A 13,972-nucleotide genomic window follows, 5' to 3' on the forward strand; every position below is an offset into this window, starting at 1 on the left:
CTATGTCTTCCTGCTTGCCTCGACTCGCCTTGTTTTTGATACTTAATGTTTGCAACCACATTACCATTAAAAAAAAAAAAAAAATCTCTTGACTAAATTACCATGAACATGAAATCGACGAAGAAAGTAGCGGTACCTCAGTTTTGTCATTGAACCAATAGTCAACCATCTCCTTCCAGTGCGCTGTGATAACCCTAGGTGGTTGACTAGCCAATACCAGTTCACGTGACAGCCCAGGTTTTTTGTGATCCTTCTTCAACTTGGTCCTGCGATTTCTCCTCATTCTCCTAGCTAATTCATTGCCTATCCCATTTGATTGGGTGGTTTGACAATAGTGGGATCAATTATATATTGTTGCTGAAATGCAAAAGTGGAGTTAGCAAAATGTGGTATTTTAATTAGAACAACGACTGAATATAACATTTAATTAGGACAGTAGCTGTAAAGAAAAATAACTAATATTTCATTTTCACACTACCTCAATCTCCGTCCAACAATCATTTTTAAACTTTTGAGGGATGCTTGGCCACCCCAGCAAGCGAAAGCTGGCATAATAGGCCATTCTCGCAAAACGAGCCCAACCACCGAATGAACAAAGACCCGTCATCGCCAATCAGTTGGCCTTCATCATTTAACGGCAACTGAATTTTGTACTCACTAGTCATTGCCCATATGTCAACCAGCCTTGTTTTCCCACATTTTCCAGGCCTATCTTTTGATGCTGGATTTTGTTCCGGTGCTGGATTTTGTACCGGTGTTTGGTTTTGAACATAATCATTTGTATCTACAAGACCAGCAATATTAGGACTGATTTAACAAAGCTTAGAACTAGTGAAAAATATCACACCACGCAAAAATTATGCATCTACCAACTTAAATAATAAAAGGTTTACGATTTCATTTAAACAAAACATGAGTAAATTTAGGCCTTTCTCCCATGCATTCATGTAACCCACTTACGTAGCTTTTGAAAAGACAAGCAACCATGCTTCGTTTGGGTTGCCTTCATTTATCCTTAATAAATTTGGATTTAGAATATATAATTTCAACCCGAACTTATCTTTGATCATTCTTAAGTACACTGAATGAATGAAAGTGGACGGAGTGGACCAAAGTGGATGAAATTGGACCGAAGTGATTGAATGGACCATAGTGGACCTAAAGGACTGAGGTAGACACTGTAGGACCAAAATGGACTGAGCAGACCAAATTGGACCAAAAAGACCAAAATCGACCGAATTGGACCCAAAGGAAATGATTGGACCAAACGCACCAAAGTCAGCAGAATATACTCAATATATTTAGATATTTTAATTATATTATTAGTTTTTGTAAACCAGCAACTCATAATTGAAATTGCAAAACATAAATCCTACAATATTAAAAAATGTGAACCAAATGAATTCCTATAGGTATTAGAATTGATCTAAGCATCCAATAATAAACATTAAACCTTACATTCGAAAACATGACCAATACCTGGAGCCAGTGTCTCATCATCGTCACTTGCCACCGGTGTTGCCACCGGTCTTGTGTCCTCAGAAATGTGGGGTTCCTCATCAGCTGCCTCCACCTATTGTCGTGAGTGTGAAGATCCTTGCCCAACGTAAACAAGTTGCAACTGACGTTTCCTCCTCATTCTTGCGTCCAACACCTTTTACAACACAAAGAGGAAAAATGGTTAACAAGCACAGCCAATAATTGTTAACTGTATTAAAGATAATTATGTATGTTAAAACTATTGTTTCTTAACACGAAAAAATAACAGTTATAACATATATATGCAACAACATGAAGAAGTAACAGTTTCACGTAATAATTATATATTAGTATCAATCCGATTCTTAAGTCATGAGGACACATATATCCTATAACAAAGACACAAGTATAACGAGAGTCTTCATTTCAAAAAAAAAAAAAAAAAAATGACAAGTTAACCCCATACCAAAACCATGTTTGTTCTTCCCTAAAATTTTCTCTTTTAGTATAGATAAAGATTTAGTCTCGTTTGTAGCTACTTTTTTATGTAAATGAAGTAAGTTTAATTTTAGTCTATTAATTTCCTACTAAAATTATTTTCACACTGCCCACTTTGTTTGAGTTAGCTTAATCACATATTAGTCATGCTTAATCAAAATTAAATCATGTACATACTACATACATCATCATGCGATGACTTCATTTTTTTTTATTAAGGCTATATCAAACCTTCCATTCTTGAACACCTTAATGGGGAAAACTCTATCTATTTAACTCGAGAATACTCTTATTTTCTAAATAGTGAGTCCAACTATGAATAAATAAATTATTTCTTTTTCACACTATCCTTCTCCTTTTCTACTATCTCAAATTAACATGAGAATTATCGATCAATTTTCAATTTTGTCCTCTATCATTATTTTTTAATCCTCTCACTCTTTTATTTATTATCTTATTAAATTTTACTCTTTATGTTGTATACCAACAAATAACAACTGACTAAATAATATGATACTACATTCAACTTTAAATTTGTGAATTAATAAAATTTGAAAATGCAATGTTAAAGATATTTTGGGCTTAGAGGTCTAAAACCTATTGTAAGCTGATGTATGGCATTGTACGTATATAACAAGCACACTAACTTCCACTTAGTCTTTGGCTAATCATCTAAGGTTGAACTCTCTCTCTCTCTCTCACATCACAACTTTAACATGTAAGAAATAGACCATCTCATTTTAAATGAAAAGGGGCTGTGTCCTGCCCCTTTTGTAATTGCTTATGTTTTAATGTAATTGTCTTTCATCAAAAAAGAAAAAAGAAAAGAAACAATATATATCTACATTCTATATATTAGTATATATTCGCATTGTATATACCATATTGGGAGTGCCGTGAACAAGTTGAGTAAAAAATAATTTTTTAAAAAAAGTAAAAAAAATATTGAAGGAGAATGATGGTATGGATTAATCCAAATCCATATCATATATATTTAAGTGTCATCTTATGTTTGGTGAACCTAAATTTTTATTTTAGCAAGTGCCAATAGACTTCAACGTATAAGTCCTAAAATCCAATTACAAATTGACATCCGTAGGCAAATTGTGAAAGAGGATAGGGTCATAGACTCATAGGGTGGAATTCACAACCACAATCCTTTCAAACGTCTAGATCCTTCTAGGTTGTGCTTTTCAAGGCATACCTAGAGTCATAGTGACTGGAAAGCCCTGAACGAACTGGAAAGATACGTCTATGCTATTAGTGATTATATGTTCAAACTTTTATTTCTTAACAATTTTGACAAAATAATAGTTTCCACATATATATGCAACATTGTCAAACTTTGCACGCAATATGCCTTTACAAATGAGAACTTATAATTTCAATAGTAACTATAACACAATTACACATACCACAGCAGTATCCTATTACACTACTCATCATCACTGTAATCGACTTCGTTGTCATCTTCATCGTTGAAGTCATCATCAATGAACTCACACTCATCCAAGTCGTCCATTTCATGAAGATCTCTTTGGCCAATGATAGAGGCATCAATTTTCATTCCTTCCACATCATCTTGACCCCAACGAAGGTCATCCCTACCAACATCAGGACTAGTGAGAGAGTACGGGATGTTCTCAAGAAACTCATCTGTGTCATCCTCATCACAATAGGGCCCAATACTTGCATCAAATACATCTCTGGCTTTCATTTTAACGACGACATACCAATCTTTTTGTCTTTTATTTTCAACATAAAAAACTTGTGTAGCTTAAGATGCCAACACATATGGTTCATGCACCATTTCCTCCCTACCATGTACGGAATGAGTAAAATTCACCATAGGAAACCCAAATTCATCAGTCTTATATCCCCTCCTATTTTGATCATCAACCCATTTACACTTGAATAACACATGTTTGATATTGCCAGAATAATTCAACTCAATAATGTTTGTCAACACACCATAGTACGTATTGCCACCTTCAGTGGCAACACTAACTCCACTATTTTGTGTTTTTCTATTTCCCTCGATATTTGAACTCCTAAATTTTAACCCATTTATGACATAATGTTTCAGCCGATTTACTGAAGTATATGGCCCTTTGGAAAGCGTGGCAAGTGTATCAGTAAGTCCAGTTCTTTCCCTATCAGTAGCAGTCATTGACATCACCTAATATAATCAAACAAATTAACTGAGTCTAGTTAGTACCGTCATTCTACTTATGGGAAAGTTGCAAGGTTAAGAAGTTGAATATATGACACGTACGTGAGATCTAAACCAGCCACAAAAGTTCTCCATGTGGTGCTTATAAATAGTAGCATTGGATATACGACAGTGGCCCTTTTGAAGTTCGTCCTTCGTCAAACATTTGTGCATCCTACATAAGATGGAAATTGTATTAGTATTAATACACGTAGCACACATTGGATTGTCGTGCAATTATATTGATGTCCATAGTACTTACTCACGAAACTGGTAAATGTTCTCGGAATTGAATAGCACATAGGGATGAGCTTGGGTCAACTCCCTATTGTCTAGTGCCACACTTGAAACTGCCCCTGTTGACTCCTCCATCGTCCTTGTGGGTCGTGAGAATATAGTTTCAATTCCTTCCATATACCGTGAACAAAACGTTAAACATTCCTCCACTATGTATCCTTCGGCAATACACCCTTCTGGAGCAGCCCTATTTCTTACGTAAGACTTAAGGCGTGAGAGGTACCTATAATGCGCATGACAAGGTTAGTAATTGACACTAGCTATTACAAAGCACACATGAAACCTCATACTGTACATGTATTACCTATAACTTACCTCTCAATTGGGTACATCCAACGGTACTAAACTGGACCACCAATCTTGGCTTCAGTAGCTAAGTGCATGACCAAATGTACCATCACAGTGAAGAAAGACGAAGGAAATATCTTTTCCAATTCAGACAACGTCACTGCAATGTCTGCCTCAGCACTCGCAATATCAAATACTGTTAAGGGTTTTCAAACAAATTTTCCTAAAGAAACAAGCTAACTTTATCAAAGGCCTAATAACGTGTGATGGCAAAGATCCTCATAAAGCAATTGGAAAGAGTTGTTGCATCAAGATGTGATTATCGTGACTCTTTAAACCAGAAATCTTACGTTCTTTGAGGTTGACACGACAGGAGATGTTGGAAGCATATCCATCGGGCACTTTTACGTCTCGCAAAACTTGTAAGAAACCATCTTTCTCCAATGCAATCATATGAAAACACGCAGGCGATATCATATACTTATCATCACCTTTTCACTGTAGGTGGAGTTCTCTCCTTATTCCCATTTTCGCCAAGTCAAGGCGTCCCTTGTAATTGTCCTTTGTCCAGTCCTTGACGTTTAGCAAAGTGCCAAGTATATTGTCCATCACATTCTTCTCTATACGCATCACATCAAGATTGTGTCGCAACTTGTGATCCTTCCAATAAGTCAATGTGAAAAAAATACTTCTCTTCTTCCAAACACACTGGTTTGCCTTACCTCTCTTTCTTTTGTTGTATTTTTCTTGACATTTCTTTCCCAGACAACGTGTAAATAAAGTTTCAGTGTCCACAATTATGTCTGACGCAATTGGTGGCACAGGAACCACTTGCATATCAGTAAATCCATCAAATAAAGTATCTTCTTTCTGAAATTCGTGGTCACTACCCAACCATCGCCTATGTCTCATGTAACAGAATTTGCGGCCATTTTTTAAAACTTTTATTTGGATGATAGATTTTAAACAATAAAATAAAATAAAATAAACTCCAAAGTGGTAAAGATGAGAAAATTTGAAAACGGAAGAGAAGGAAAAAAAAAAAAATAGAACCAAAAAAAAAAAGAAGGGAAAAACGGAATGGACTTGAGCAATTTGAAAAGTATTTAAAACTTTTTTTTTTTACCAACTACTTTCTGAACATCATGTCATGTACTTTTTAGTGGTTTCGATATACTTTTTTAAAATTATTAAATAAGATGATTTTCATAGAATTCTCTCTCTCTCTCTCTCTCTCTCTCCACACACACTATTGTTTGACTTTGGTTGACCTCATATTATTGTACCACATAAGCTTTTGTGACCTCAAAATTTTTGCACATCATTATTTTGATATATATATATATATATATATTTAATTGAATTCAAATTCTACTTTATATTTAAACCCTTTATTAAAATCTAAGTACATTATATTTTCTTTGAATATATAATTTCATATGCAAAAACAACCATAATAAGTGTCTAATATCTATTGACAACTAAGTAATGCCACAAATACAATAGTTTTCATAATAAATTTCACAATGGCTGAGCTAACAAAAAATATATAATATACTATATAATTAGAATTCTATTCTATAGGTGTGTGTTTGCGCCAAGTGGACACTCTATTTTTTATTTTTTTTTAATTTTTTTTTCAGTTTTCCTCTTTATATAATGCAGCACACTATAAGTCTTTGAATTAACTAACAACTCTACGTAAAAATCTATTTTAGAAATTCAAAAAGTTTAAAAAATACTGCTCCTATAAACATTAAACTACCAAGAAATTCTAGAAATTCAAAAGAAATTTAGTTTATATTATTTTTATAACCCATGAAGATTTTTTTAATAACAAAGTTTTTTTTTTCTTTTGCACATGCAGATATATGTGTGTGTATAGATATATATGATTTTTTATATGCTAAGTAAAACTAATTAGAAGTCATACTTTTAACCCAAAAAAAAAAAAAAAAAAACCAACTCTACACAAATTCTGATTAAAAATTTTACTCTTCTTTAAACAGATCAATAATTTTTTTTTTAAATTCTTTGATTTGACTTTTCTTTTTTTTTTTTATATTGATTTAGAAGTATATATATATATATATACACACGCCTTTACATCTTGCAATTTACATGCACAACCAACGTGGCCAAAACTTGTATTGCTATAAAGATGTAGGGGGCACTTACCCTTAACTTAGCCACCCCCGCCCCACGCCACCCCCCGGCGGCCACCACTCGCACACACAAAAAAAAAAAAAAAAAAAAAAGAAAGATATTACAAGGCTCCTAGCAGGTTCAGAACATCTAAATTAACATGAGAAAGAAGATATTTCTTGAAAGTACCACTGTTTATAATGATATACATTTCTTTGCCCATTACAAAGAATCTGGGTTTCAGTTCAAAGCATACGAAGAAGTGGACCATTTAGCTTCCAACAATCATTTGACATATATTTTCGTGTGTAATGTTTGCGTTTCGTATTGATTTATTGTTATAAAAGTAGTTTGCTAGCTTGAGGCAACAATTCTTTGATTTTATTGCAGGTGTGGTCTTGCACTAGTGAGCACCAAATTTGGACAGCTATTGAAAGCAAGGACCTTGACCTTCCTGCTCACAAGGTAATATTAATTGTGAAACAAAGCCAATTTTCCCCCATTTACTGTTGAATATGATTTTATTTCTGTAACATTGGTAACTTATTGGTTTATATGCAATTAACTATGGGCAGTGTTTCAAGAACGAAGGGAAAATGGCAGAAAGTGCTGTAAGCCTAGTTATTGAAAATTTGATTCCATTGTTAATCAAAGAAGCAAATTTGCTTAAGGGTGTTCATGAAGACGTTACAAGTATTACACGTGAAATGGAAATGATTCAGTCTTTTCTCAGGGATGCAAATATAAAGGCTGAGAATATACCATGGACACTACTTTATTACCTACGAATAATAACTTTCGACATTAGATAATTGTGAATTATGTTGTTCCTTTACATTTATTGATTAATAACTACCTTAATTAAAAGAAATATTATGGTAAACTTTTCTATGTATTATACGGATTACCAACTAGTGTATACAGAAATTTAAAACAACGTCTGCTTGACAATATTAAGTGCTACAGTTAGGTATATAACAGAGTTTACGTGAGAGGGGTGTTTGGTTGGAGTGATTTTGGGGGGAGAAAATGGTGGGATCCTACTTTTTTCTGCCTAGACCCACCACTTTTTAGCCTCCCCAAATTGGGGAGAAAATGGGGAAGAGAAAGGGTTGGATGAAAATTACCCATCTACCCCTTCCTCCACCCCTTAAACTAAAGTGACGTTATTCTTTTTCTTTTCTTTTTTTCTCCTTCATTATTCAATGTTTCGGTTTTTTGTTTATTTTGTTTTGTATATATTTTTTTTATTTCAACAAAACATTTTTTTTTCCTTTATAAAAAAGTTATAAACTATCTATATTATTTTCTATCATGAGAGTAAATTTATATATACATTATTTTCTATCCCTTCATTTTTCTATCCCCAAACCAAATAAAGTATTAAGTAAAGTGAACTTTAAAAATTATATATCCTCATAGATTTTTTTTTAAATGAATTAAATTCATCAATAATATAATTAGTATATATAAAAAAAAAGTCTGGCCCATGAAGTTTGATGAGGCACTAACTTATCACAATTTATCAATTACATAACTGTGCTTGAATTGATCAATAAGTTAATAGTTCAAGATTTTATGACACGTCATCCTCTTTAATGGAAATGAAATTGTTTGAAAAAGTTGTACTTAAAAAAATATATTTTAAGGAAGCCGTATTTAAAAATGTGTAATTTGAAAGCGCATTATCAAAAGGAAACTTAATGCAAAGATTCATATATAATCTAATTTCCATGGTTCAAAAACAGGAGGTGTTGAGTGTTAGAGTAACTCGCATATGGAACTAGAAATACTAATCATGATCAATATATAATCAATACTAAATCTTTGCTCTAATGTAACAGCTAATGAGTTTGGATTACACATTTCATTGCAAGGTCAACTTTAGCCTTCATCAAGGCGCTAGCCGCGGATTTTTCAATCCTTTCCTATAATTTGTCTATTTCAAGGCCACAAATTGAGACAAAATGCATGGGTATCATTTTTTTTTTTTTTTCCAGATAATAAAATTTGAATGCCCACTGGTCTTTGAAGTGCTTTTTAATTGTTACTTCCTAGATTTATACGACTGTATAAATGTAAGTAATAGTTTAAAACTTGATAAAGATTCCAGACATAATGTCAAATATGTGAACACACAAAGACTGTTTTAAAAAAAGAAGCCCTAAATATCACAGAAAGTTTACAATAATGATGATGATAATTTCAAGTTAAAATCAGCAAGCAAACCTGAATATATAGTTGAGTCCCTGCCCCAGCTACACTGAATTAGTTGTCGTTAAGAGCCAAGTAGAAGATCTACAATGAAAAAATATTTTATAAGGAGGACAAGAAATTTTAAAAGGACTTCATGGATTTTGAATAGAAGTAACAAAAAACTGATAGTTTCTCCTTTATTTCCAATGCTTAGAGACATATATAGAAAAAAGAGAAAGGTGAATTTAATCAAGAATGGAAAAGTATTAACGCATTTCTACAGTGTTAAACACCTTTGCTTGCTTTGGAAGAAGTTCTTTATGACTGTGATGGGTTGTACAAGCAGATAAAAAATAGAGCTTAGAGCTAATGAACCAGTTTTTCCTCTCTCAAATTATATCAGAACAAGGGCTCCGTTAAAATTTATTTATAAATTTTCAATCATTAATTGGATTTTTATAATTTTCACAAACTATTAAGAAAAAATTAAAAATTTTGACAATTAACCACAACACTTAACAAAAGTTGATGAAGAGATATTAATTAAATAAAATTGAGTCTTAAAGGATTGATTTGAAGAAAAAAAAATTTTAGAGAATTGAAATGAATTATGGTGAAATTTAGAGGCTGAATTTTGTATTATAACCTTACTTTTATTATACACTAGTCAAAATATTGAATAATTTCTCCATTTTCTTAAGGATATATATATTTTGAATAATTTTTTTACATATAAATATAAAGATACACGGTTACACACATATGCACAATGCAAAAGAGTTAAATAATTAATATTTTATGTTAGGTCATGATGAAGTTATACTTAATGTAACTCTTTCACTCTTTGTAACATTATACTACTAAATAACTTTTTATTACATTAATATTTGAAAATTCTATTTTTAAATTACAGATTGTCCTTTTTTTTATTTTTTTTAATTATAGGAGGGTTATCTTAAAATAAAAAAAAAATGCACACCAAATGTCATCTTATTATTTACTTTATGATCTATAGAATAAAGTTTATTTCAAGAAAACTATGAGCTCACAAAGATATTTGTTTGTAGTTTTGACACCTTGTGTTTATCCCAAATTATCAACTCTAACATTGAGTTCTCAAGTCCAAGATGTTATCAACTCTAACATTAAGTTTTGATCTTTCATGTTTAACTAAATATGTCATACATTATACAGAAGTGAAAGCTTTATAAAGTTAGTAAAAAATGTTGAATGTACAATGAGCATTTTCATTGTAAATGCCCTAATATATATAAAAATTATTCAACCCATAAATAAGGAAGTAATACACCAATCAAGAGGCATTCTAGGAAACTATTGTTCTAATTATTCTCTAAAAAAAATTGATCCTTTTCTTAATTGACATCCCATGAGAGTTTACACTCTTTTCTATTCCAAAGATCAACAAAGTCTTCAGACGTCTTGGAGGTGTCATTAGCTCAGTTTGATGGGAATGAAGTACTTGTGGAGGATTGGGTTTTGGACACCTATTCAGAGTCTATTGAGCTACCTAACGAAGGCGGTTTGCCGTCTCTAGTTGTGGAACCACTGGCCTTTTCTCTACCCTTGGCCATGGAAGGACAAGAAGTAAATTTCAACTGAAAAGTGAAACATTCAACTTGCACGTGTTCTCACTACAAAAAAATAGGTCTGATGCAAACAAGCTTGGACAAGGGGGATTTGGAGCTGTTTGTAAAGGCTATTCGTTCAAGCATTCTCTACGGAGAACTCTCTCCTTCGCCATTCCCAAATTTCAAAAAATCAAATGAAAACCTATTGTTACCCAACTACCTAAATAAAAATCAATCCAACCAAATTGAATAGCATATAGAAAAACTTACCGGTCATAGTTCTCTCAATGTTGTCTCCTTCTCATCTCTGTATCGCAAGGTTTATTACTTTGCTTTCTCTATTTGTGGATCGCAACCAGTGTTAAAAAATTGAAAAGGAATTGAAAAGAAAGTCACAAATTAAAATTAGATTTCCTTAGCCGTACTTTTTGAATCCAAATCTAAAACCAAATATCTAAATTGAACATTTATACCCAAAATCAAAACTCTAGATCGACGGTCAAAACCCTAAACCAAAAATAGGAACCCTAAAACAGAAATCAAAACAAACAATTTTAAAAAACTTACTGTTAGTCGGCCTTGCGAGAGTGTGTGTGTGCCACCGATCGATGAGAAGGGAATGGAGAGGAGGAAGAGCGGAGGGAGGAAGGGGATTCACATAGGGTGGAAGTGAGGTAGCTTAAGATCGGTGAGAGTGGTCTAAGATCGGTGAGGGGAGTATGTTGGATCAGTGAGAGTTGTCTGAGATCGGTGAGGGGAGTGTGTTGGATCGGTAAGAGTTGTCTGCGATAGGTGAGGGGATCTGCAATCGGTGAGGGGAGTGTGTTGGATCGGTGAGAGTTGTCTGCGATCGGTGAGGGGATCTACGATCGGTGAGGGTAGTGTGTTAGATCAGTGAGAGTTGTCTGCGATTGATAAGAGTGGTCGATCTGAGAGCGAGTGTTAATTTGTGGAGTTAGGATATTTTTGTGTTTCGATGAGGGATTTTTTTTTTTTTTTTGTTATTTATACTGAAAGTTGAAGCCGCGTTTAAAGAAATGCAGCTCCAAACATGTAGAAGCTACGTTTTTTAAACACAGCTTAAGCTAAATGTCTAAGCTGCATTTTAAATGCAGCTCTAGACTTGTAAAGTGTATTTGAAGCATTTTTGAAGCTACGTCTTTTAAACGCAGCTCAAGACATACTTTAAAAAAAAAAAACCCAGACGGGACTGAAGCCGAGTTTTTTAAAAACACGGTTACAGTCCTAGGAGCTAAACGCAGCCTGACCTGGGGAAAACGCGGCTCCATCCCTGGTCTATAGCCGTGTTTAATAAACGCGGCTATAGGACCAGGGGTGGAGCCGCGTTTTCTAAAAACGCGATTTCAGAGCGTGTTTTTTGTAGTGAGTTGTCAGACCAGTGAAGTAATGATTGAAACTAAATGTCTAAAAAACCAAGTTTTTCAACACACGTAACTCGATTTTTACAAAATCAAGTTACATTTGCATTATCTCAGAGTATCCCACTATATAACTGATCTTACCATCAATACTCCATTCCAGTTTTTTAGATTTTGTAAAGACCTTTCACAAGGTAAGACATTCAGGTATTTCCTCCCCTCATTCCGTAAGAATTGCGTATTTCAAAGACGGTCAAGTATTTCTTACACTACTAATTACTCTAAGCTTGATGTGTTTATAATATTGTCTGCAAATATTGATGAATTTTGCACAAATCCCTGGCATTGCTTTTATGTCTTTCAATGGAATGCTTATTTAATTGCAACTCCTGGCTTTCCTATAAAATTGATGTGCTTGAGCCATTGAAATTTGTACAATTTGATTTAGGTAAACGCTTCCCAGGGTTTAGTAGAAGCAACGTCGAGGTGGTGTAGTCCAGCATCACGTGTTCGTAGATTGACTTCATCGTCAATTATAAAATGACTGCTAAATGGTACGTACCTATATAAACAAAATTTTATTTATTTATTATTATGTACTAATCACTGCCTCATTGTATGCGCTTCTAATATAGTACGCCATTGTACTATCCTCTTTAGGGTGGCAAATACTACGTTGTCTCCATTGGTCATGTTCCTGACGTGTACAACAGTTGGCCAGAAGTAAGTAGACAAGTTCATAAATTTCCAAACGTCAAACACTAGTCATATAAAGATAGAAGGGATGTAGAATCCGCATATAGGAAGTTTTTGCATCCTAATTTTACGAACATGCAAAATAGTGCTTCCCCATCATAGACATCTCCTAACATGTGTCCACATCAAGTCCATTGAGGACGTCTAAAAGCGAAGGAACTAGTTATTGCAACAGAGACATTAGGAACAATTTTTTGAAGTATCAGTTAGATGTCAACAGAGACATTAGGAACAATTTTTTGAAGTATCAGTTAGATGTTGCCGTTGAGGAGCGTGACCATGTAAGGAGGATTGCAAACTTGAGTGCTAACATGCTGAATGAAGTGATAGCTCATGTTATGAGGGATGATAATGTTGATGAACTGACACGACTGAAAAGAGGAAAATGATTGGAAAAGTACGACATTGTGATAGTGGCTTTTACTAAGTTATTTTATTACGACTTCACTAGTTGTGTGTATGTGGTGTAATTCCTATGTGAGACGTTGAAGACTTAAGTTGTGTTCCTCATGTTGGACTCTAAAGTTGGGTTGTGTTGTTAGCATGAATCTATTTTGCGATGCATAGTAAAAAACTTTAAAATGTTCTAGTGTGTTATGAATAACTTATTAGTTGTTGGGGACAACTAATCTTCTTCTGAGGTCCAAAAATGTAGTGAAAGTTTACTCAATATTTTAAGGAGATCGCCTTGATAATCGAGTTTCATCATTCTCTTTGTTGTCGAAAAACAAATCAAGTGCTACAATCGTATAGTTGTAGCTATGTCGGTGAAGAAATATAATCATAAAAGTTTACCAAAACATCAACTGTGAAATAAATAGTTTTTTTTTTTTTTTTGATAGATTACAAGGGCAGAGCCAAGAGGGTTGAGGGAGGGCAGTTACTCCCTCTGGCCTACCCAAAAAATACCTTTAGCTATTAAATATCTCTGCCTACTTTTTGTTTTTGGGTTTTTTAAATGCCACTTTGTTTCTTTAATCTTGAAACAGAATATAACTTCTAAATGAACTATTGAGGAATCTTATGTCCTCCACTAGCATGTGTTGCATTGAAATTTTTTTAGCTTATCCCTACCATATTATAATTTGAACATTTTATGGGAACACATTACGCAAAATAATAGAAATTCACAT

The 13,972-nt window shown here is 33.5% G+C and overlaps 1 protein-coding gene across 2 annotated transcripts; it reads right to left on the reverse strand.

Moving 5' to 3' along the window:
- Positions 1-3,348: 3,348 nt before the first annotated feature.
- On the reverse strand, positions 3,349-9,219 carry LOC115969585. Of its 2 annotated transcripts, XM_031089260.1 has the most exons (5): positions 9,149-9,196; positions 4,802-4,943; positions 4,452-4,709; positions 4,253-4,364; positions 3,349-4,156 (listed from the first exon to the last, which is right to left on the reverse strand). In XM_031089260.1, the coding sequence occupies exons 2-5, from the start codon at positions 4,816-4,818 to the stop codon at positions 3,755-3,757; spliced, it is 789 nt and encodes a 262-aa protein (XP_030945120.1). In that variant the 5' UTR covers positions 4,819-4,943; positions 9,149-9,196; the 3' UTR covers positions 3,349-3,754. The 2 variants fall into 2 exon arrangements, with proteins under 2 accessions (XP_030945120.1, XP_030945121.1); XM_031089261.1 differs by lacking the exon at positions 4,802-4,943 and having other exon boundaries at positions 9,149-9,219.
- Between the last annotated feature and the right edge of the window lie 4,753 nt (positions 9,220-13,972).

The sequence above is a fragment of the Quercus lobata genome, chromosome 11, assembly GCF_001633185.2.
Source record: "Quercus lobata isolate SW786 chromosome 11, ValleyOak3.0 Primary Assembly, whole genome shotgun sequence".
NCBI lineage: Eukaryota > Viridiplantae > Streptophyta > Magnoliopsida > Fagales > Fagaceae > Quercus > Quercus lobata.

Bases quoted from the DNA above. Each gene is read 5' to 3' on its own strand.
- LOC115969585 (XM_031089260.1), bottom strand. The intron at 4,365-4,451 runs GTAAGTACTATG...CATCTTATGTAG, and splicing joins AACATTTACCAGTTTCGTGA to GATGCACAAATGTTTGACGA. The intron at 4,157-4,252 runs GTACGTGTCATA...TGATTATATTAG, and splicing joins GTGGCTGGTTTAGATCTCAC to GTGATGTCAATGACTGCTAC.